Source organism: Schistocerca nitens, chromosome 1 (assembly GCF_023898315.1).
Source record: "Schistocerca nitens isolate TAMUIC-IGC-003100 chromosome 1, iqSchNite1.1, whole genome shotgun sequence".
NCBI classification, from domain to species: Eukaryota; Metazoa; Arthropoda; class Insecta; order Orthoptera; family Acrididae; genus Schistocerca; species Schistocerca nitens.
In genome coordinates, this window is record NC_064614.1 from 1,092,938,826 (window position 1) to 1,092,965,111 (window position 26,286).

The window sequence follows — 26,286 nt, forward strand, 5'->3', positions numbered from 1 at the left end:
ACAACAACAACAACAACAACAACACAATGCAGAAGTGAAAGGGTGTGTACAGGCTGAAGAACTATGTTCAGTGTTTCACTGTGAGTTTGCTGAGAACAGGTCTGTAATTCTTCCACAAGAAGTACAAGGATATCATGGGACAAATGACAAGTTTTCAGTTTTTACAGGAATGACATATTTTCAAAATGAGACCACAAGTGTTGCAGTTATAAGTGATGACACAGGACATGACTCAGCATGTGCTTTGCTAGCAATTCGCAAAATTCTTCAACTGCAAACAGGGGCAGAGAAGATCATAATTATTTCTGATGGTGCTCCTAGTCATTTTAAAAATCATTACCGGCTGGCGTTTCTGAAAGTATTTGTATGGAGTGTAGCCATGTATGGAAGTGAAACATGGGCGATAACCAGAGAATAGAAGCTTTCGAAATGTGGTGCTACAGAAGAATGCTGAAGATTAGATGGGTAGATCACATAACTAATGAGGAGATATTGAATAGGATTGGGGAGAAGAGAAGTTTGTGGCACAACTTGACTAGAAGAAGTGATCGGTTGGTAGGACATGTTTTGAGGCATCAAGGGATCACAAATTTAGCATTGGAGGGCAGCGTGGAGGGTAAAAATCGTAGAGGGAGACCAAGAGATGAATACACTAAGCAAATTCAGAAGGATGTAGGTTGCAGTAGGTACTGGGAGATGAAGAAGCTTGCACAGGATAGAGTAGCATGGAGAGCTGCATCAAACCAGTCTCAGGACTGAAGACCACAACAACAACAACAACAACAACCGGCTGTTTGAATTGAATTAAGTCGCTTGTGCCAACTGACTGTGTATACAGTGCTACTGGTCGCGGGAAGGGGCCTTCTGATGGTGTTGCAGGCCTGCTAAAGCACCTTACTAAAAAACATAATCTTTCAAGACCAAATACAGCTGTGATTCAGGATGCTGAGGATTTGACAATAGTCGAGAAATCTTACACATCCACAGCCCTCACTCTTTTATACAAAGAGGAAATCGAAGATTTCGGTGAGCAGAAAAAAGAAGAATGGTCCAAACAAAGTACTCCTGTGAAAGGAATTCAGAAGACACATTTTTGGACTGAAAGTGATGGGCGAACTCATATTGCATGCACTTTAAAGAGCAAGAAAGAAGGTGTTTCGTTCATTTGGCCAACACCTCAGAAACAGCAGGATAATATTCAGATTCCTAACCTGAGAAGGGTGACGTTTGTGGCATGTGTGTATGACTCTGACTGGTGGCTTGCAGAGATTATAGACATAAGTTATGAGTTAAAGGAAATTGTAGTGAACTTTATGCTACCACATGGACCAGCTGCTGGATATAGGTTTCTAGCTGAAGGACAGCAACCACACCATCAGTACTCACTTCCTGTTAACAATGTTTTGAAGATTGTAAGTGCTCCAGTTCCCATTTATTCAACAGGAAGGCACCACTCTATATCAAAGGAAGATACACAAGCAGTGGAGCGCATTTTTAGTTCATTGGTTAATCTTGGTATAAAACAGAGTACACAGAAGTTGTATAAATTGAAACCTTTTAAGTCTTTGGAACTTTCACTTACATTTTGGAACCATTTAAAATGCTTGAAAAATGTGTCTTGTACTCACCTTTCAAAACTAAAATTATGTTAAATAAGGCTAGGTTTTGATTTTCATGTTATGTGATACTGTGGTAATAAACAGGTTTTATGTATGGCAAAAATTTCAGTTGTTTATAAAACCTGTTCAACCTAAAAGTGGAAGCTCTCCTTTTCAGGGAATGTAAAACTGTATGGTACTAATCAACAGAAAAAATAAAGCTTCTATGGATTGACATTTTTGAAGGAAAAAAAAAATCCATAAATTATAAAACAAGTTCAGAACGCTATAGTAAAAGAACTTTGACAGGTAATTCCAACTGGAGGATTTCTTTGTAATTGTAAAGCAATTACCTTTCAAATAAAAAAAATAACCAACAAAATGTCTAGAACTGTTCCAGAATACAGCATTTTAAAATTTTTTCCAAAATTCATATCTTCAAAATGGTATGCGCAGTGTCATCTGCGGAGGGCTGTATCTTAGAGCAAAAATTTTCTGGGGGGGGGGGGGGGGGGAGAGAGAAACGTGTTTCTTACTTAGTCCTTCATTTTAATATACGCTAAATTCAATAACATCAGAAACTATGTAGGTAAGATTTTTTTCTAGCTTGCCTGAAATGATATGGACTACGCTGCACACAGTTCTTAAATCAGCTGGCTTGATTTGAAAGTGGTATTTGTTTGTGTTATGACTAATTGTGTGATACCATTATAAATTTCATGCTTCCTGGTGAGTCCAACACTTCATATTTTTCATCATGTAGCATAAATTATTTTTCTCCTATTGTATTTTATTTAAATAAAATGATCGTTTGGCATTCTTGGCCCAGAAACCCCATCCGAGTTTGTTCAGCCGCCTAGTGCAAGTCTTGATATTTCATAAGACTTTGGTGACATATGCATCAATGATGATGATGAAATTATACGGACAACACAATACCCAGTCTGCCAGTAAGCACGCCCTGGAATCGAACCTGACCCATCTCCCCCCAGCATGGCAGTTAGCCACACTAACCACTCAGCTATTGAGGCAGATATATTTTCTTGATTGTGATGTGTCTTTTTCTTTTAAAGGATATGAAGGAAATGGAAAGGAGGAAACGAGTCGAGATGATAATGAATAGTCGTCTTTTCCGTGAGGAGCTGGAGCGAATTATTGAAACACAGCTGAAGGATGGAAATGGCCCAGCAGGTTTGTTGCAACAGCTATCGGACATGATGGGGTTGCAGGGTGGCCGTTTACAACCTGCAAGTGTATTCAGAGGTGTGTAAAATACTTTTTGTAGTCCTCAATCTTTAAATGGATTTTAATCTTGCTTTTTGAACTGTGGAACTTACGTGCAAGTCAGTTAGATATTGCAAAGCCAGTAAATCTTTCATGTTATGTTTACATAAGTGGTTTTTGTAAAATTTGTGTAAATTCATAGTTAGCCTTAGGTCTTAGCATCTCATACATTATTGTTTAATGTTTTGCAGGATCTAACTGTGTCATTCCTATAAATGATATTCGTGGTGTTGAAAGCATGGGCTATGCAAAGGGGGAAAAGATCCTTAGATGCAAGTTAGCAGCAGTCTATAGATTAATGGATCTTTGTGGCTGGACCCAAGGAATCTACAACAGTATCACTGTAAGTATTATACGCTAAGTTTTCAAGTCCTGATTAAATATGTGAAGTAACTCCTAATTTTAGTAGTCTGGGCACAGTAACATTTTCAGTGAATTGCCAGTTTTGTAAATACTGATGTGCACGTCAACTATGCCATCATGTGAGATTCTGTTTTGTATGTAACAGTTTGATGTTAACATCTTGCATTTTTATTTTCAGGCGAGATTAAACCAAGACCAAGAACATTTTCTCATAAATCCGTTTGGAATGTTATACCATGAAATAACTGCCTCAAGTTTAGTGAAAATTGACATGCAGGGCTCAATAGTTGAGCCTGGAACTACAAATTTTGTTGTGAATGTTCCTGGTTTCATGTTGCATTCTGCCATTCATGCTGCCCGTCCAGATATTAAGTGCATTATTCATGTTCATACTCCTGCAGTGTTGGCTGTGAGTATCAGAACTTGTCATTTTTTCCTTTAGTATAACTTGCTTAGCTCGTAACTTATTTTCAGTACTGGTCTTAAAAATATGCTGTGCAACTGTGAGCCCTCTGTCTGGAAGACCTACAATTACAAAGGAGAAATTGATTTCACCCAGACCACTAGAGAAATCTTGGGGAATTCAGAAAGTATCTGCAACATTCTGAAGGACGGTTAGGGATTGTAATTACCCAGTATCATTGTTATCAGTAATTAGCAGTATTACGATACACACAATCTTCTAACCTTCCTGCACCCCTAGGTAGCCTTTTTCTCCTTCAATGCTTCTCCAATCCCCCAGTTTTCCTTCGGACTATAGACTACTGATGCTTCACACAACAGCCGACCATCCTGGACCTGCCACATCCTTGCATACTTCCACATGTAGCACTGGAGCATCTTCACCAACCACTACAATTTGTAATTGATTTTTTGTGTAAATATATATTGTTAAACACAAACATTGATGATTGACTTCAGATATTGAGACTTAAGTTTTTTACTAATTTAAATGTGAATTACAATAGAGTTGGCAAAAGAAGATCCCTTTCAGCTGTGAAGTGCAAATGGCTGCAGGCAAAAATAATAGTCATCTGTAGAGCTGCAACACCACTGAGGCATTGCCATAGAGAAAGACATATGCAAAATCATGTTACATGACTAGTTGAGGTAGACACGCAAAGAATCCCCCCAAGCCCATTGCAACTGTCGGGGATCTTCTTTTGCTGCCTATATTACAATACTGTGCGTACTTTCTCTAGTGTCCTTTTTTAAACAAACAGTTATCGAAACAAATTGATCATCCATTATGAGATGAGGCTTATCATTTAAATTGGACTTTAAATTTTACCTTACAGAGATGGCAGTTTAAAGCATGTTTGTGAGGGAATTTGTCACACTGCTTGTTGCACACTAAGTTAAGACATTGTATGACTAGTGACAGTAACAATAGAATTTCTGGGAATGCTGGAAAAAGCAAACGCAAATTAACTTTGCAGAATTGTTGATAAAACATGAAAGAAACTAATGTTTGTCTTTCACTGTTGTGGTAGCAAGCTGATAAGTGCTCACAAATTTCTCCTCTGTCAGCGTACTCAAAAAGTCTGTCATAGAGACTTTGCTGCCTTATTAACAGTGTCATCCTCTAGAATGGTGTTATTTGCTATGGTTACTTTACACTTCAGAGTGCTGTCTTGAAATTTTGCTCCATTAATTCAACTTTATAATGTATCTATTTTGAAAAATTGTGGTAACTTATTTGCTGAAACTCTGCCTTCATTGTGGTAAAGACCATATGTATCAGTATGAATATTAGCTTTGTTTTCTACTAGTGTAGAATGAGCAGATTTATTCACTATAAATTTGTTGTCGGTAGCTGAAACAATTTTTGTAACAAAAAGATGATTCCTGTCATGTTCATTACTGTTTAGTTATGAACTACATGTGCAATTCAAGAAAAAAATTCTGCTGTGACAGTTACTGAGATCCTACCAATCTTTGCCGATAAATTATCGTATGAACAGTAACTAAGAACATGCATCATTTTGTCCCCCTCCCCAAACACACACACACACACACACACACACACACACACACACACACACAAAAATCAGAGCCCTTTACCTCTCCCTTGTACCCCTTATCTTTCTCTTGCTTACCTGTTGAAGATTATGTCTGCTATGAATATCTTGTAATCTCTGCATTTGTTGCTGTTAAATTAATACATCTTATAACCAGCATTTCTGTACTACTCCGTTACACTGAAGGACAAGCAGTTTGATTTGTTTCATAATTCTTTTACAGGTGTCTTCATTAAAATGTGGCCTACAGCCTTTGTGCCAAGAAGCTATTGTAATTGGTGAAGTTAGCAATCATCCATATCTCGGTGCAGTCTTCGAGCCAGAAGAACGAGAAAAAATTGCCAGAAATTTGGGACCAGTAAACAAGGTTAGTTTTCCATACTAATTTCATTCAGGTGCTTTAAAGACAATATGCACACAATAAGCATATTACATTGGATGTATCGTATTATTGCCAATCCAAGAAGGTAAAATGTTCTGGTGTAGTGTGAAATGACTTTAACAAATGTGCTCTTCCTATTCCGCCCAAGGGGTCTATATTATTCAAGATAGGCTGCTTTTTTAGGTCATCAGTTGTGCACTTAAGCACAATTTCAGAATGTTAGATACTGTTATTATCGATGTAACATGTTGGAAGATGGTGATACACAATGAGACAGCTATTAGATATGTGAAGACGAACAGATTTTGTTAGTGAGGCTACAGGCTCTTACATTGAGTTTTCCTTGTCAAAATCTACAAATCCAAATCTGATCTTGAATCAGTTAGGCTACCTTTTTATTTATACTTTGTGATAAAATGAATCATTTCTGGCCAGAATGGTTTAACTGACATCAGCCACAATGTATGAATAGTGATATCAGCTAATTTCGAATTGGCTTTCGACAGTCAGTCAATCCAAAGATTCTAGAGTCAAGTTAATAATTTTTTGTATTTAAAATCATTCAGTTTTTGTCACTCCAGTAATTGATGCGACAGATGAAGCAGAGGTCCTGTCATATGTTATTTGCAATATTTTCGATCACACAGAATACAGTACCTATCAAAATGCAGCTCGTATTTCCATCATACCTCATGGAGACCACTTCCAACCAACATTGCTCTGCGTTACACATAACAGCATTTGTGAAGTTACCTGCTGTGTTTTTATGTGTTGCGTACAACCAATCGGTAACCGATGTGGTGACACTGTAGCGGCAAGTGACAGATGTCAACTATCAAGTAATTTTAATCGTACTATAGGTGAGAGACTTAAATGAAACGAAAATTGATCCCACAGAATGATAAATGTCATAGCTAAATATACAAAATGCATTGAAGTAATTCAATAATTCTATATTTTTTGCAGTAAGTGTTTCAGGTCAAGTAAACTTTCTTTCTGTTTACAGCTCTAGATAAACTCACTTTCTTTTTAATCTTAGTATCATAAGTATTATGGGGTTTCACTTTCCAAATGTTTCTACGTTATCATTAATGAACACTGGATTGAAATTAAATTTCTTGTAATATACCAATATGCGTTTAGACAGTAGTTTGCCATTTTGGAAATGGCACAAAGGGTGGCGTTTTTGGTAGTATGTATATGAACTCCAATACATTAGAGTGCACAGAGAGCAGAGTTTAGTGGCAAAAGACATGCGTGCTGCAGCCCTTGCTCATTTATTTATTTTTTGTTTCTTTTTAAAAAGTTTTAGTTTTTAACTGCATTAAGTCTCTCTTTTTTTCTATGTTGTTGGTTGATCTCTGTATCATACAAGTTCTTCTGTCAGCTGTTGTATTTGTGTGGTAATTCAATTTACAGTGTGTTTACAATGTCGTGAACAAATTATCAGAAGGTTGTTGGGAATGGAGAAATGAGCTCCGTCCAGACTCTCTGTACATAGACAGCTGAGGAGGTAAAGATGATGCGGGGCTAAAAAGCCGCACTTTCTTTGTGCAGTTCTGACGTTACACCTGTGGATACTGGTTTAGTGTGACATGACAGTTATTCGTAATGGCCACAGTACACAAAATAACAGGTACTGTGTTATTAGACCACCAATATAGGTGGCAACTGGACTAAAAACACTAAAGTACCGAAGTCTACAGATATCTGGTAGCTTCAGATGACCCAGAACTAGGCATCCCTCATTCAAGACTTTATCAATAAATAGTATTTATACCTACTATGCTGCATTGGTAAAATTGCAGTTTTAAACGCTCTCATATCATTGTAAAACAACACTTAAATATTAACTGGACACTGCACTTGGCACTTCCATTTGTGGCTTGCTTGCACCCAGGTGCTTTATTTATACCGAAAGTAAATTAGAGGAGTGTAATCATATTCATAAACATTTTTTTGTCTCATGTGTGGTTAAGTATGCTGGTGAGAGGATGCAAAGCGGTGCCTGTTATGTAAAAACATAATGAAGATTTGACAACCTAAGAAAGAACACATAACTAATAATCATTATTGCAAGAAATGACCTCAGAATTTTTGTTGCCAAGCGAAATGAGATGTTTGAAATGTAATGTGCTTGAATCAGCAGCTTTGTGTATTTACTGTTAATAATTTGTCCTTCAATCTACTGTTACCATCAGTAGCAACATTGACAAAAAAATTTTTTTGAGCTAATTTGAAATGTTATTTGCTATTAAATTATTATTCTGTGGTTCTGTTGTTACATTGTGTGACTGCCAGGAAGTCCGTTGCCACAAATAAAGGTCTTCTCTGTTGTTGGGAATTTATTAGTTGCTAAGCAATTGCATTGTTGATATTGTAGATGAGGCTCTCAGTGAGGGTGCAACTACAAAGGAGCACTTAGACAATTCTTCAGAGTGTGACAAGATGGACAAGATGATTTTGGGTGGGCGTTGGTGTCGGAAATGAGCAAAAATAGTTCCTGATAGAATGATATGCTTTACTCATTGCATCTTACTTTTAGTGATGTCGCAAATAGCTTATAGGAAATAGTTTAGAATTTTCTCTAGGCATTGTGACTTTAGAGTGACGTTTTGCAAAAGTTCTGTGACATCTTCAAGAAGATTGCTACAAATTTTTTCCTCCATCATTACGTAACTTAACTAGGGCTTTCTTCTTGGTGGACATACTCCTCCTCTTATTGATCAAACTCTTATCCAGATTCTTCAGTGTCTCACATTTTTATTCTCTCCAGATCACCACACTGTTCCCCACACTCGTTTGTTTACTTTTGACCTCCATAATAATTCCACATAAAACTTTCTGTCGGAGAATGTCACTCATTTTCTTTAATTCTTTCTTCCCCACCTTCTCCTCCACATCTCGTCCTCTACGCCATTCTCTCTTCTCATTGTGGCTTAACAAACTGTTCCTGTGAAAGCTCTCTGATCAGGTAAAAGCTTTGCAGATTGTTATCAGTTGTGCAATTTTGTGTTTCTCTGAACATTTCATGCTGATTTGAGAGAACTTTACATCAAGTGACCCAAACACGGTGGCGATTCATCTGGAAAACCTGGAATTCTCAGGGAATTGCATTTTACCTGGAAAGACCTGGGGAATTTCTGGAATCTCATGAAATGTCAGGGAATTCTGTGTTCTTAAAGGTGTGTTTCCTACATGTATATGAATATTACATCACATAAATGACCAGTGTTTAAAAACTACTACTTATGGCTGGTTGATATCTCAAATGAGAGGAAAGAAAAGTCGTTATTGCGTGTTGCCCCCCTTCCCTCTCCCTGCTCACCATTAATATATCAGGAGCTTCTTGACACCATCTTCCTCCTCACACTTGGAATTCTCAGGGAATTTTTTTCCAGATTTTAATGGCCAGTCTGCTAATTGTGTTTATCTAATGTAGTGGTCAACATCTTTTAAACAGGTTGTTCCATTCAGTAACTTTTAAATTAATTCACATTTCAGTGTTTGTATGGAAGTTCTGGTTTAAAATTTTTATTTAACTGGGTTCATCAGGGCTTTAATTTTGTAATGTATGATAATATGTTAAACTGTGTGAAAGAATTAATTACATAGTAGAACATCACTATATTACCTGTGTTCATATTTCAGGTTATGTTTCTATCAAACCATGGTGCTGTCTGTTGTGGAGAAACAGTAGAAGAAGCATTTTATAATGTTTACAATACAGTTCTGGCTTGTGAGACACAGGTATGTATTGATAAATATGAGGAAATTGTTTTGTTGTTAATTTGTGCATAGCTGTGACATATTTGAATATAGCTGTGACATATTTAAATATAGCATGGGTATCATTCCATGTCAAGTGACCATTACAAATTTTGTACAAATATTTGCACTTGTTCTCAATAAACATTCGTAAAGTTTAACGACCACTAATTCCATCCTTCCGGAGATGTAGTAATTTGTTTGACCCCATAGCACAGCTATCGACAGTCTTAATCAAAATAACTGGAAAAGATTTCGTGAGCAATTTTTATTTGAATAATTCAGAACAAAGTTGGCTGAAAAAATAGGTGCTAAAAAAATGTAGTTTAGCGTTTTGTATATTTGGAAGTAATTGCATGAAAACCTGAAACTGCGTGTAATTACTTACCAATACAAGGTCTCGGAATATAAAATTTCATTCTCCTGCAGATTTCCAATGGTTCACAAATTGAGGGCAAAGATGGCGAGTTTTTTTAAAAAATGCCAAAAATGGTAGCAAGACCATGGGTGTGAGAGATAGTGTATAGGGAAGTGGTGTGAACAATGAGGAGTAGGGATCCAGGAGGGAGAATGGAGGGGAAGGTGGAGAGTTGATGAAGGAAGTGGCTGGAACCTTGGTGTGCGAGGCTAGATTTTACACAGTTGTTTGGGTTGGAGGTGTTGGTCAGTGAGGGTCGAAACACTTTCAGTGGGGGGAGGGGGGGGGTTGCAATGTCATGCTACAATGAGGTGATCAGGATTGTTGGGTTTCTGGATTTTGGGAAGGATGTCTGAGGTCAGGTGTCGTGGAGATGAGGAGGGAAATAGATCATAGGAGAGCTTCTGGGAAGAGTCTAAGGCTTTTAGTGGGGATTGAAGATTATGTTGGACTGATAGGATGGGATCACTCCGGCAGAGTTTATAGTTGGTGGAAACAGACAGTTGTCAAATACGTTCTGCCAGGTGCCACTGCCATTCATACCTCATTTGGCCGTCAAGACGGCAATGCATGGAACCTTCAGTGATAATTGTAGCAGAATACTGTCAGATAATTTTTCAGAAAACCTCAATTAATTCTGGTCGTCTGTACAGGCTGGTAGTGACACTAAAGTCACTTTATAGTACCTAGCGAATAAGACAGGAGCTGAAATTGAGTGTAGCAAAGCAAGAGCTGAAATGCATAACTCTGTTTTCAGATGTTCCTTTACTATGGAAAACCGAGGAGTATTGCCTCAGTTTAATCCTCCTCCACTGAAAAAATGAATGAAATCAGTATTAGTATCAGTGGTGTTGGGAAACAGCTGAAATTGTTAAAACTGAACTAAGCTCCAGGGCCCGATAGAATTCCTGTCAGACTCTAGACTGAAATTGCAGCTGAGTTAGCCCTTCTACTAACTATGATTTATTGTACATCCATGGAACGAAATGTTATGCCCAGTAGTTGGAAGAAAGCACAGGTAACACCCATCTACAAAAAAAAAAATTATCCACAAAACTACTACTCAATGTCTTTGACATCAATTTGTTGTAGAATCTTAGGACATATTGTGAGCCCAAACATAATAAGGTATCTTGAACAAAAAGATCTCCTTGCCAACCAGTGTGGATTATGAAAACATCGATCATGTGAAACCCAACTTGCACTTTCCTGAAATGACAAACTGAAAGCTTTGAATTGAGGCAGTCCCATAGATTCAGTATTTCTTGTTTTCCAGAAAGCATTTAACTTAGTTCACACCTACGCTTATTGTCAAAAGTTCAATTGTATGGAGTATCAAGCAAAATTTTTCACTGGATTGACAACTTTTTGGTAGGGAGGACACAGCATTTTACCTGGGATGGAGAGTCATCGTCAGATGTAGAATAACTTCAGGTATGCGCCAGGGAAGTGTGCTGGGACTCGTGTTGTTCATGTTATGTATTAATGACCTTGTGGACAATATTAATAGTAACCTCAGACTTTTTGCAGACAATGCAGTTATCTATAATTAAGTACTGTCTTGAAAGAAGCTGCATAAATACACTCCTGGAAATTGAAATAAGAACACCGTGAATTCATTGTCCCAGGAAGGGGAAACTTTATTGACACATTCCTGGGGTCAGATACATCACATGATCACACTGACAGAACCACAGGCACATAGACACAGGCAACAGAGCATGCACAATGTCGGCACTAGTACAGTGTATATCCACCTTTCGCAGCAATGCAGGCTGCTATTCTCCCATGGAGACGATCGTAGAGATGCTGGATGTAGTCCTGTGGAACGGCTTGCCATGCCATTTCCACCTGGCGCCTCAGTTGGACCAGCGTTCGTGCTGGACGTGCAGACCGCGTGAGACGACGCTTCATCCAGTCCCAAACATGCTCAATGGGGGACAGATCCGGAGATCTTGCTGGCCAGGGTAGTTGACGTACACCTTCTAGAGCACGTTGGGTGGCACGGGATACATGCGGACGTGCATTGTCCTGTTGGAACAGCAAGTTCCCTTGCCGGTCTAGGAATGGTAGAACGATGGGTTCGATGACGGTTTGGATGTACCGTGCACTATTCAGTGTCCCCTCGACGATCACCAGTGGTGTACGGCCAGTGTAGGAGATCGCTCCCCACACCATGATGCCGGGTGTTGGCCCTGTGTGCCTCGGTCGTATGCAGTCCTGATTGTGGCGCTCACCTGCACGACGCCAAACACGCATACGACCATCATTGGCACCAAGGCAGAAGCGACTCTCATCGCTGAAGACGACACGTCTCCATTCGTCCCTCCATTCACGCCTGTCGCGACACCACTGGAGGCGGGCTGCACGATGTTGGGGCGTGAGCGGAAGACGGCCTAACAGTGTGCGGGACCGTAGCCCAGCTTCATGGAGACGGTTGCGAATGGTCCTCGCCGATACCCCAGGAGCAACAGTGTCCCTAATTTGCTGGGAAGTGGCGGTGCGGTCCCCTACGGCACTGCGTAGGATCCTACGGTCTTGGCGTGCATCCGTGCGTCGCTGCGCTCCGGTCCCAGGTCGACGGGCACGTGCACCTTCCGCCGACCACTGGCAACAACATCGATGTACTGTGGAGACCTCACGCCCCACGTGTTGAGCAATTCGGCGGTACGTCCACCCGGCCTCCTACATGCCCACTATACGCCCTCGCTCAAAGTCCGTCAACTGCACATACGGTTCACGTCCACGCTGTCGCGGCATGCTACCAGTGTTAAAGACTGCGATGGAGCTCCGTATGCCACGGCAAACTGGCTGACACTGACGGCGGCGGTGCACAAATGCTGCGCATCTAGCGCCATTCGACGGCCAACACCGCGGTTCCTGGTGTGTCCGCTGTGCCGTGCATGTGATCATTGCTTGTACAGCCCTCTCGCAGTGTCCGGAGCAAGTATGGTGGGTCTGACACACCGGTGTCAATGTGTTCTTTTTTCCATTTCCAGGAGTGTATTTGGTCATACCTTGGTAACATTTCAGTGGTGGAAAGATTACCAGCTTGCTTTAATTTCTTCGGAAATGTTAAATTGTGCACAGAAAGAAAAGCAGTATATTATGACTATAATATCAGTGAGTCTCTGTTGGAATCTGCCAACACATACAAATACCTGGGTGTAACACTTTCTAGGGATATGAAATGGAATGATCACATAGGCTCAGTCACGGGGAAAACAGTTGGTAGAGTTGAGTTTATTTGTGGAATACTGAGGAAGTGAGATCTACATCTACATGTATACCCTGCAAACCACTATGAGGTGCATGGCAGGGTGTATGTTCCATTGTACCATTTATTAGGGCGTCTTCTTGTTCCATTCGCATATCGAGCATGGAAATAATGGTTGTTTGAATGCCTCTGTGCGTGCAGTGACTATTGGTATCTTATTCTCATGATCCCTTGGGAGTGATACGGAGGGGATTGTAGTTTATTCCTAGAGTCACCATTTATTTAAAGCCAATTCTTGAAACTTCAACAGACTTTCTCAGAATTGTTCATGTGTGTCTTCAAGAGGCTGCCAATTCACTTCCTTCAGTATCTCTGTGGCACACTCCCATGGATTAAACAAACATGAAACCATTCGTGCTGCCCTTCTCTGTGTAAGTTCAATATCCCTTGTTAGTCCTATTTGGTCCAGATCCCACACACTTGAACAATATTCTATAATAATTTGCACAAGTGATTTGTAAGCAATCTCCTTTGTAGACTGATTGCATTTACCCTAGTATTCTGCCAGTAAACTGAAGTCTGGCACCTGCTTTACCCATGACAGCCTATGTGATCATTCCATTTCATATCCCCACAGTGTTATATCGAGATATTTGTATGAGTTGGCCAATTCCAACAGTGACTCACTGATATTATACTCATAGGATGTGGTTTTTTTTTTTTTTTGCATTTTGGGAAGTGTACAATTTCACATTTCTGAACATTTAAAGCAAGTTGCCTATCTTCACACCACTTTGAAATCTTATAGATCTGACTGAATGTTCATACAGCTTCTTTCAGATAGTATATCATTATAAATAATTTTGTCATCTGCAAAAGTCTGAGGTTACTTTTAATATTGTCTGCAAGTTATTAATAAACAATACGAACAGCAAGGGTCCCAACACATTTCCTTAAGGCATACACGAACACAGTTCTACATCTGACGATGACTCCACATGTGAGATAACATGCTGTGCCTTCCCGTCAAAAAGTCTTCAATCTAGCCACAAATTTCACTTTATACCCCATATGATCAAACTTTTGCAGTAAGTGTAGTGTGTTGCTGACTTGGATGCTTTTTGGAAATGAAAAAATACTGCATCTGCCTGAATACCCTGATGCAAAGCTTTCAGTATGTCATGTGAGAAAAGTGCAATTGGGGTCTCACATGATCAATGTTTTTGGAATCTATGCTGGTTGGCATTGAGGAGGTCATTCTCTTCGATACCTCATTATATTTTGAGCTCTAATATCCTACAACATAAATATTTCATGGATATTAGACAGTGGTTTTGTGGATCAGTTCTACTACCCTTCCTGTAGAAGAGTGTGATACACACTTTTTTTCCAAGATCTGGGATAGCCTATATTTAGAAGAGGAGCTAATTCAGCTGCAAATTCAGCATAGAATCTGACGGACTCCATTGGGGCCTGGAGCTTTGTTCAGTTTTAATGAGTTCAGCTGTTTCTCAGCATCACTGATGTTAAAACGTATTTCATTCATCCTTTCAGTGGTACGAGGATTAAATTTGGACAATTCTCTTGGGTTTGCCTTTGGATATGAACATTTGAATATGGAGTTAAGCATTTCAGCTTTGTTACCCTCAATGTTAGTTCCTGTCTCATTCACTGCACACTAACTTTGTTGCCACTAACAGCCTTTACATATGACAAGGATTTCTTTGGGTTCTGTTAAAGATCATTTGACAGTATTCTGCTAAGGTAGTCATTGAAGGCATCACGCATTGCTCCCTTGAGAGGCAAATGCATTTCATCCAGCATATCTCTAGCAATAGGCCCCACACTTTGTTTTACACCTATTATGCAATAATCTCAATTTCTTTAGAAGTTTCTTTACAATGACTGTACTATGGAGGGTCACTCCAATTATGTACTGTTCTACTGGGTACATATTTACCCAGTGCATGGTCAACTATTCTTTTAAAATTGAGCCATAGTTCCTCTACATGCTTCTGCCCTGTGCTGAAAGTTGGTTCTTTATTGAGATATGACACCACTGATTTTTGATCTACTTTACTGAACATATATACCTTCCTGCTTGTTTTAGTTGTCTTGCACACTTTTGGTAATGATTGTTGCCACAGTCACGTCATGGTCACTGATACTAGTTTCGATGTGGTGGACATCCTCAAAGAGACCAGGTCTATTTGTTGCCACTAGATCCAATAAATTTATAACATGAAAACCATATGCCATAAGCAAGGTTGGTCTTCTCAACCTTCGCTGCCAGTTGCTGGATGACCTGTGTATGACCTCGGAGCCCAGACAACAGGCGTCATTTGTTCCAATGTGTGCCACAATCTGCAGTTGGTTGCACTCTGTTCCTTCACTGGCTGCTGGAATAGCCTCTTCAAGATTTTGAATGAGGCTCCCAAGCATATACACTGAGAGCACCTTGTGTACTTTCCTATCCTTGCAATCGGTCTACAAAGGAGATTGCTTACAAATGATTCATGCAACGAGTTCTAGAATATTGCTCAAGTGTACGGGACCCGTCCCAAATACGACCAACAGGGACTATTGAACATACACAGAAAAGGGCAGACAGTGATTCTGAAAAAAACGCAACTGGCAGACTCCTGAAGGCAGACGTAAACTATCGCCAGGAAGGTCTGCTGACAGAGTTTCAAGATCCACCATTAAATGATTCTATGAATATACTACAACCCCCTATGTATCACTCACATATGGATCTTGAGGACAAGATTAGAACAGTTACAGCACACACAGGGGCATTCAGTCAGTCATTCTTTCTGCACTCCATATGTGAATGGAATTGGGGGGGGATAATAACTGGTACAATGGGACGTACCCTCCCCTATGCGCTTCATGGTGGTTTGCAGAGCATAGATGTAGTTATGTAGATGCAAATGTAGATTTCACAGTCAGTGAGGTTCTTGATTCAAGGAGGCATTTCATACACTCACAAACAAATGTAAATATGCTGAATATTGGTGGAGATTATGTATAAAAGAAGAGTAAAAATGAAATTGCTAAGAAAAGTCTGTTGTATTTTTATTTAAATTGTACTTACTTGATAAACACAGCTTGTATATACCTAATACACGATGTTTCTAGATTTTCTTTTAATTGCAGGTGAAGGTAATGCCTGCTGGTCTGGAAAATCTTGTTCTGATATCAGATGAAGTCAGGAAGCAGGTTTATGAGGCTGTACGACGGCCACCTGATGCTGTTCAAAGGCAGGATACAAGTTCTGACTTGCCACCTTCAGGCCTTAAAAAGGAGAAAAAATGGAGACTAGGAGGCACAGAATTTGAAGCCCTAATGAGAATGCTGGACAATGCGGTAATTTCATTATTATTGAATTCCTGAATATACTTTTGTTGTGTGTGCCATTGATTATTTTGCATTGATTATTTTATTTCTTCCATCCAAATATAAATAAGAAGTTTGAACAAAGTTCCTATACTGTTAACAGATGTGTTAAATGAACTGTCATAATTTCACTGTAGTAGTCTGAGAAATGTTACGTACTTATAAACAGCAGTTGCATTGACCAGTTCGGGTTGTCAAAGTTGATATTCTCTGAAGACAAAAGCCCTAGTTTGAAGGAATATATTTTTCTCACCCTAAATTTTTTTGCCGCTGTACAGGATATAATTGATTGATATGAGATGATGAAACTTATAAAAGCTTTTTTGCAGAGTGTAGTTTTTCTTTTTTTTTTAAGTCATCAGTCTTCTGTCTTCTAACTGGTTTGATACGACCTGCCATGAATTCCACTCCCGTGCCAAGCTTTTCATCTCAGAATAGCATTTGTGACCTGCGACCTGAACTATTTGCTGAATGTTTTCCAATCTCTTGTCTTCCTCTGCTTTTTCCCTCTACAGCTCCCTCTAGTACCATGGAAATCATTCCCTGATGTCTTAACAGATGTCCTATCATCCTGTCCTTTCTTGTTAGTGTTTTCCACATATCCCTCTCCTCTCTCCAATTGTGCACAGAACCTCTTCATTCCTTACCCTATCAATCCACCTAATTTTCAACATTCGTCTCTTTCACCACATCTCAAATACTTAGGTTCTCTTCTCTTCTGGATTTCCTGCAATCCGTGTTTCACTGCCGTACAATGCTGTGCTCCAAATGTACATTCTCAGAAATTTCTTCCTCAAATTAAGGTCTATGTTTGATACTAGTAGACTTATCTTGGCCAGGAATGCCCTTTTTGTCAGTACTAGCTTGCTTTTGATGTCCTCCTTGCTCCATCCATCATTGGTTATTTTGCTGCCTAGGTAGCAGAATTCCTTAACTTAGTTACTGTGACCATCAATCCTGATGTTAAGCTTCTTGCTCTTCTCATTTCTGCTACTTCTCATTACTTTCGTCTTCCTTTGATTTACTTTCAATCCCTGTTCTGTACTCATTAGATTGTTCATTCTGTTCAGCAGATCATGCAATTCTTCATCACTTTCACTCAGGACAGCAATGTCATCAGTGAACACATCATTGATATCCTTTCATCCTGAATTTTAATTCCATTCTTGAACCTTTCTTTTATTTCCATCGTTGCTTCTTTGATCTACAGACTGAACAGTAGGGGCAAAAGACTAAATCCTTGTCTTATACCCTTTTTAATCCGAGCACTTCGTTCTTGGGCGTCCACTCCTCCTATTCCCTCTTGGCTCTTGTAAATTGTGTATCATCCATCTCTCCCAATAGCTTATCCATATTTTTCTCAGAATTTTGAACATCTTCCAGCATTTTACACTGTCGAATACTTTTTCCACATTGACAAATCCTTAGAAGATTTTTCTTTAGTCGTGCTTCCATTATCAACTACAACGTCACAGTTGCGTCTATGGTGCCTTTACCTTTCCTAAAGCCAAACCGATCATCATCATCTAACACATCCTCAATTTTCTTTTCCAGTCTTCTGTATATTATTCTTGTCAGCAACTTTGATGCATGAGCTGTCAAACTGATTGTGCGATAATTCTCACACCTGTCAACTATAGCAGTCTTCAGAATTGTATGTATGATATTTTTCCAAAAGTCAGATCATACATTACCAGACTCATGATCATACCCACCAATGTGAATAGTCGTTTTGATGTTGCTTCCTGCAATTACTTTAGAAATTCTGATGGAATGTTATCTGTCCCTACTGACTTATTTGTTGTTGAGTCCTCCAAATCTCTCTTAGACTCTGATTCTATACTGGGTCTCCTATCTCCTCTATTTTGATTCCTGTTTCTTCTTTTATCACATCAGACAAATTTTCCTCCTCATAGAGGCTTTCAGTGTGTTCTTTACACCTACCTGCTCTCTCCTCTGCATTAAACAGTGCAATTCTCATTGCACTCTTAGTGTTACCCCATTGCTTTTAATTTCAGCGAAGGTTGCTTTGACTTTCTTATATGCTGAGTCAGTCCTTCCGACAATCATTTCTTTTTTGATTTCTTCACATTTTTCACGCAGACATTTTGTCTTAGCTTCCTTGCACTTCCTATTTATTTCATTCTTCAGCTACTTGTATTTCTGTATTCCTGAATTTCCCTGAGCATTTTAACATTTCATTTTTCATTGATCAACTGAAGTATTTCATCTGTTACCCATGGCTTCTTCACAGTTACCTCTTTTGTACCTATGCCCCCCCCCCCACCTCCAACTTCTGTGATTGCCCTGTTTGGAGATGTCCATTCCTCTTCAACAGCACTGCCTACTGAATTATTCCTTATTGCTGTATCTATAGCCTTAGAGAACTTCAAGCATATCTCATCGTTCCTTAGTACTTCTGTACATCGCTTCTTTGCGTACTGATTCTTCTCAAGTAATCTTTTTAAGCTTCAGCCTACTTTTTATCACAAGTACATTGTGATTTGATTCTGTATCTGGCCCTGGGAATGCCTTACATACCAGTCTCTTATCTTACATACCAGTCTCTTGTCTCAGAATCTCTGACTGATCACGATGTAATTGAACTGAAATTTTCCCGTATCACCTGGCCTTTTCCAAGTATACCTCCTCCTCTTGTGATTTTTGATCAGAGAATTTGCTATTACTTGCTGAAATTTATTACAGAACTCGGTTAATCTTTCTCCTCTCTCATTCTATGTCGCAAGTCCATATTCTCCTGTAACCTTTTCTTCTGCTTCTTCCCCTACAACTGCGTTCCATTCCTTCATGACTATTAGTTTTTCATCTCCCTTTATGTACCCTATTACCCTTTGAATATTCTCATATACTTTCTCCATCTCTTCGTCTTCAGCATTCGATGTCGGCATGTATACCTGAATTATTGCTGTTGATGTTGGTTTGCTGTCGATTCTGATAAGAACAATCCTACCACTGTTCACAGTAATACATTCTCTGCCCTACCTTTCTATTCATGATGAGTCCTATTCCCGTTATATCATTTCCTACTGCTGTTGATATTACCCTATACTCATCTGACTAGAAACCCTTGTCTCCTTTCCATTTCACCTCGCTGACCCCTACTGTATCTAGATTGAGTCTTTGCATTTCCCTTTTCAGATTTTCTAGCTTCCCTGCCTTTTCAAGCTTCATACATTCCGCTCCTCGACTAGTAGAATGTTATCCTTGTCTTGGCTATTCAATCTTTTTCTCATGGTCACCTCCCCCTTGGCTCTCCCCTCCTGGAGTACCGCTTGAGTCTGTGATTCAGATCGTCCACTCAGCTCTGCACCAAAGGACCACAGTTGGTTCTATTGACAATGCTGCAGATGGTCAGCTCAACCTCAATCACGCAAGCAACTTTTTACCATTTTGGCCGGCCGCCAGAAACCAGAGAGAATCTCCTCCGATCCAAAGCGACACATGTCATTTGTACTGACATGAGCCACCACTTGCAGCTGGCTGCACCCTGTACTCTTTATGACATCTGGAAGCATCCTTTCCACATCCGGAATGACTCCCTCAATATGCACACTGTCTTCCTTCCCCTCCTTGGCAGCCAGGTTTCTAAGGACCCCCATTACGTGCCTAACGTTGGAGCTCCCAACTACCAGCATACTCACCCTCTGTGAATGCTCAGACCTTGCGGGCTGAGAAGCTTCCTCTGGAACAGGGTGGATGACTGCATCCCGCTTAAAGACGTCGTCAGCCACAGATAACACCTGAAACCTGTTCGTCAAACGAACTGGGGAGGCCCAACTTAACTGCTTCCGGCTCTGATACATCTCGCGTCTGTGGTTCTGTCGAAGTTTTGTCCTTCACAACACTCATTTTGAGAACTAACACTCACATGACAAGAAAACAAATGGCATGGACTAAATTCTTATGTCCAACCTGAGCCATCATGACTCCCAGCATTGCCTACTACATGCCTGCAACAATTACGTGGACCGATTCCATATATGGTGCTGAGTGGCCCTCAAGGTTATGCTGTGTACATCTAACAGGCACTAACCAATCGTGACTCCGATTAGTTCTAAAACTAGACAAATCCGCTGGTTGTCCGCATGCAGTGAAATCTACTTTACAAAGTGCAGGACTGTCAAACTTTTTTCCATGGCCAAAATACAATCAGAATTTTTTGACTTACTGTACTATAGGTTGTAGGTTCAGATGTTGCTCTAAGGTGGTGACATCACTGATCTGACACCATAGTTACATGACCCATGGATTACGATCCGTGGGGAGTGTAGAGAAGTTAGGACAACAGTAAATTTGTCAGGCTGCGATCATGATGACAATGTGGCAGCGCAGCTGATGGGTACAGCATTCTGGGATGTTGCTCTTGGGTATCATTGGCTTGTGGTATAGGCCGCAGAATATTTTACTACATGAATGTCTAAGTACTTACAAGGCCCAGACTATGTTTATTTAGGGTTTAATGCACATACTCTAAACACTTCTGTGGTGGCAAGTGGGGAAATGCCTCCATGATTCCACTAGCATATTGTAGCGTCACCTGTTGCTATAACGTACCCAGCTGGCTCTGCTTTGCAACACCTGTCGACCATGTTTTGCTTTGCAATGCATAACACTCTTGTCTGTTTGCAGCTTACTCTGTTGCAACCTACTTTCACTCTGGTGTACTTTTTGTTGGAACATGGCTGATACACTACAGTATCTTATCACTTCAGTGCATTTCCCAACTCGTGTTGACTGAAAAAAGTAAAGCAAGGAGAAGGTGAGGAGAAAATGAAATTTAATTCATTGGGTGAGAATGTATGTGAAGTTATTTCACAGAATAAAAAAAGTCAAATTTACTAAGAAACTTGGCAGCATGAACACATTTATCAGTCCAAAAATGTACTGATTCGGTTAGCAAAGGGTGTCGTAAAGCTATTTTAACCTCTCTTGATACAAGCTGGCACACATCTGTCATAACTGGTCTTTGATATCCTGGATGCTGGAACTGGGATAGAGCTGACATCTGAGCACATCCTACACATGTTCTGTCATGGATCTTGCTGGCCACAGAAGTACAGAAGTATCATGCAGACAGTTCATAGAGACGTGCCATGTGTGGATGAGCATTGTCTTGTTAAAAATGGCACCATAGTAAATCACATGAGAAGTAACACATGATGACATGGGACCTCCATGTCAAATAATTTTGCTGTAGAAGTTCCCTCAAACATACCAATATTGGTCAGAAGTCACAACCGACAGTTCCCCACACCATGACATCAAGAGTAATATAGCTATGTGTCTCAAAATGCTGGAAGAATGGAATTCTTCCCTAGTTCACCATCATACTCGCTGACTGTGGTCATTTGGCGTGGTGCTGAATCATGATTCATCGCTAAACAAATTGTAATACCATTCATCAGCTACCAGTGCCTCCCAACAGGGAGCACATTACTGTTTCACAGATGGCAGGTGCAGTGTGAAGGGGCTATGGTGTGCTTGATGCACAGTACTGAGATCCTTCAGTGATTACTCAACATTTGACACTGTTCACACCTCTTATGTGCTCTACAGGCCTTGCAACAACACTGAACATGAACAAAACTAATGTTTTGTGGTGTGTGTTACACCTGTCACAGACAATTCCAACTCTAGAATCAGTTACATACCTTCTTTGTTGTGTACACTCAGAATTGTTGTTACTGTGCAACATTTTGCTGTTAGCTACTTTACTGGTTGATTAGTTTCGTTGTTCTTAAAATTTGTTTGGCTGGCACAGTTTGGCGATACCACTGTTAAATTTGATGGCACGTATTGCATAATTTAGGGATTTCTGTCAGGTGGATTACTTGGTGAATACATAGTTTAATTAAGAGTGCTGACTCTGATATTGATGATATTGAACAGCGGCCATTGTTGTTAAAAGATTTAAAGTCACTGTTTTTTTGTTGAAGTTTCAAATGAAAGCATCTCAATTGTGCATTTAATCACCTCCACCACCACCACAAACAACAATAATAGATGGTAGTATATTAATGAAAGTGACAAGAATTATTTTAAACTGTTCCTTTTTTTTCCTGCTATACAGGGCTTCCGTACAGGTTACATTTATAGACATCCACTGGTCAAAGGTGACCCACCCCGACCTCGCAATGATGTTGAAGTTCCTCCAGCAGTGTCTTCCTTGGGATATATTCTTGAAGAGGAGGAGATGTACAAACAAGGGTATGCATTTGTTGTATACTGTTTTCCTTTCAATAATATAAACTAATTAACATTAACAATAAATTTGTTAGTTATTGTACATGATATTTATATCATTAAAAAAATTGAACTTTGCTTTCTGAAATTTGCTTCAAGGTACTCACACAAAATAGAAAAACAAAAAGAAGGAAAAAATAGATGAAAGGGTGAAAGATAGGGGAAGTAGAGAAAAACTGTGTGTTCTTGTTTCCTTCACCCTCCCCAGCTAGGCACAAATTAAAGGGAATATTGCATCATATTAATATGTTCATTTGTCTCATTTTGCCACATGCTTTATTCGAGATTGTAGGAAAAGGGAAATTCAAGTAAGAAAACTATTAAAATATTGGGAGCTGCCACATGCTTATCTTTAGAAAATGAAACTTCCAGCTGATAGAAACACTTAAAGTACAAAGCAGTATTTCTAGATTTGCCACAGTAGTTTCCCTGTTCACCTTTTATCATGGGTGGGCCCTTCTTAACTTACAGTCTGTATGACCTTCCCCCACACCATTTCCTGTATTCTAAGACAAATTCCTCATTTTACCATGAAGAAGGTATCTAATGTTTTGAATATAAGCAATATTATTTTCCATTAAGTGTTGGTCAGCAGTACTGGAAGTTAACGTCCCAAAGGGAATTACTGGTTTGTGATGATAAATTTATTTCTACACAATCAAACCATGCTGATTTCGATGTGCAAAGGTTTTCCCAAAACATCCTAGATGGGTGGTACGATGCTCCTAATAGTAGTGTATCACTACCACCTTGCACATCCCTGAGTGTTAAACTTATTTCAAATTAGAGTTATTACTTGGCCACACATACATTCACTCACTCACTCATCGACTGTAGATACATGGTCACATTTCATGATCATTTGGCAATGTGACAGCAATAATATGAAGTAATAAAAGCAAATAGACTATCCCTTTAATGAGTCTGCTACTAGTTTTAGAGAACAGTGATCCAAATTCTGAACAGCACTTGTAACCTAAATGGCTAATAATTTTTATTCTGTGTAATTAAGCTGTTTCTTTTGAAAGGTCATTTCTATCTTGCATTGCCTCAAAAATTTGTATGTGCAGCCAACTAAAAGAGAATCTTAGTTACTATAATAGCACTTACAAAACAGAGAGAGGCATGAACTCACAGTTCCAAGAAACGGGGATCAATAAGAGTCTGGCAATCCTGAGTTATTAGGTTTTCATGGTTTTATCAAATCGCTAACAAAATTGTCAAGATGGTTCCTCTGAAAATGCCACTACATACTGATTCCTTGTCTCAAATTTACTGAAATGAGTGTGTGCTCGAACCCTAACAATCTCTATGTTAGAGTAACTTTGATGTGTTATCTTTTTCTCCCCACTTAAAAGTATACAAGTACTCAATGAGACCTTATAATGCATTCTGTTCGCTCGGCAGAGGGATGAGGCAGTAGAAATAGTTAATTTTTATTCAGATTGGAGGATATAGATGCAATATCCTCATTTGTGTGGAAAAAAGTGTTTGCTATATGAGATTGCAGTGTGTCGGGCAGTTAAACTGTGCACATTTCTCAATTTACAGTTTCTTTTATAGCTTTTGTGTGTTATCTTTTAAATGGCAAATTTCAGATTTACAGTCTATTCTCAGATATAGTCATGTTAAAAATAATGTGTCTGCATTTGAGCTAAATAGCCTCCTCATGTCAAAGAGTTCTGCCGACACGTGGAGGCTAAAAGGGCTTAAACGGATGAGTCTCTTTCTAAGGAGGATAGGTTTGAGAATGAATTTTCCCACATTGGAAAATATAAATGTGTTGGCACGTTGATAGTGATTCACCTGTCAATATAAAATGCCTGGCTTTAGTAAATTGTTTCTGTTTGTGTTTATAGGCAGTGGAAGAAGTACATCGATGGTAAAAAAACACATGACCGCACACGGTGGCTGAATTCTCCAAATGTATATCAGAAGGTGGAAATACTGGAAACAGGAACACCTGATCCAAAGAAAATAACTAAGGTAGAGGTCATAACTTTTGAAAACAAAGAGAGCAAGTAAATCATGATATAAAATCCCCATTTGTTTCTAGTTGTTAAGAAGGCCGGTCATCTACTTCGCCTTATTTATCTTACACAAGAAATTGTTTATTGTGAAGACACTTGTTGTTTGGTGTAATTAAATCAACATTCCTTAGTGTGATTCGTGTTTTGCAATATGCAGATATCTTGTGCTCCATTTAAAAAAGGTATAATAACTCTTAACTCTTCTAAATGACAATTCAGTGTTGTGAAATATAACACTACAAATTTTGTGACATATGTTAAACCGAATTTTGTTGTGTTGCTCCATATTGAATGTTTTGTTGATGATTCAAGTATTGGCTAAATGTTCAAAGTTCCTGGTGAAATTTTTTCCTCCCTGTAAACATAGTAAATTCTGTTGCAGTAATTTTTACTTGGAAACAAATTTAAAAATCTTAAAGTAGAATGAAGTAGAATGATCAGGCTGTAGACTTGTAACCATCTAAAGAAAATTTCAAGGTGTTGTATAAATACAACACTTGTATTTTTCAGAGAAAAGTTGATACATTGTGGTGACAGCCACAGATCGGATACAGATCTATCATATAGTAGAACTGTTAGCATTAATGGTAAATATAGAGTGAAACAGGCATTGGCTGTTTTCACATTATGCAGCATACATTATTTGTCCTGTAACTTCTCTTAGATGGTGGTGTCAGTGTTTGTACTTTTTGACGTGCTCTGAAATTATGTACATTTTTAATTTCAGTTGTATTATTAGCAATTTCTTTAAACAGAAGGTATTTACTGTGTTTATCATGCCTTATCAAGTTTCAAGGGTTTTTGCTACATTCCATTTGTTTTATGCTAGCAGTCTGTCTGTAGTTAATCAGTGGAGTTCCTACAAACCCCGATTATATTCTAGAGATAGCATTGTTATTTTTTCTGATGATAATGTAACAGTTACTGCACAGTACTATGGATTACACTACTGTGTGTATATGTAGTAATACTTGGTGAAATAAGTGTAGCTTACAATTTATTCTTGAGAAATGAACATCAGATTGGTACCATGAAAATTATGATGGGTCATCTTTCAGTTTTATCACTTTTGAAAGATTTGGTTAATAATAACCTCTAATTCCTATGTAACAACATTTGTTACTACAATTGTCTTCAAGGATATGATTCTTACTTAACTCAGATGAAATGCCACATAGTATGCATTTAAAGCATATTGAAATATGGACCCATAAATCTTCTTACAATGCATTTGTAGGTCTCTTCTGGGTTTCTGCTTTTCTAGTTAACATTTTTCTTCATTATTTATGTGAATTCTGCTAAATTGGTTGAAAATTGTTTTATTTCTGTTCTGTGGCTGATTACTTCAGATTGAGCAGCATTATTATATAATACTATTGACATTTTGAAGCAATTGTTTTAATGTTTTTCCTCTTATTATTATTACTATTATTGACCTACTTTGCCTGTGGGTCACTGACAGAATAATGTTTCTGTTTGAAAGAAATGTAAGTGAACCGAAGTTTCCATTCCTGCTGTAATCTGCCAAACTTTCTGGTCTCT

The 26,286-nt window shown here is 39.0% G+C and overlaps 1 protein-coding gene across 6 annotated transcripts in view; it reads left to right on the plus strand.

The window, feature by feature from the left end:
* The window catches only part of LOC126198643 (protein hu-li tai shao), a 431,642-nt gene that overhangs the window by 306,240 nt on the left and 99,116 nt on the right, over window positions 1–26,286 (plus strand). For all 6 annotated transcript variants that reach the window (XM_049935120.1, XM_049935111.1, XM_049935137.1 and 3 more), the window contains exons 4-11: window positions 2,672–2,861; window positions 3,074–3,225; window positions 3,424–3,654; window positions 5,490–5,633; window positions 9,300–9,398; window positions 16,211–16,420; window positions 22,542–22,678; window positions 24,574–24,700. In XM_049935120.1, coding sequence (XP_049791077.1) covers window positions 2,672–2,861; window positions 3,074–3,225; window positions 3,424–3,654; window positions 5,490–5,633; window positions 9,300–9,398; window positions 16,211–16,420; window positions 22,542–22,678; window positions 24,574–24,700 — 1,290 coding nt within the window. The remainder of the gene's footprint in view (window positions 1–2,671; window positions 2,862–3,073; window positions 3,226–3,423; window positions 3,655–5,489; window positions 5,634–9,299; window positions 9,399–16,210; window positions 16,421–22,541; window positions 22,679–24,573; window positions 24,701–26,286) is intronic.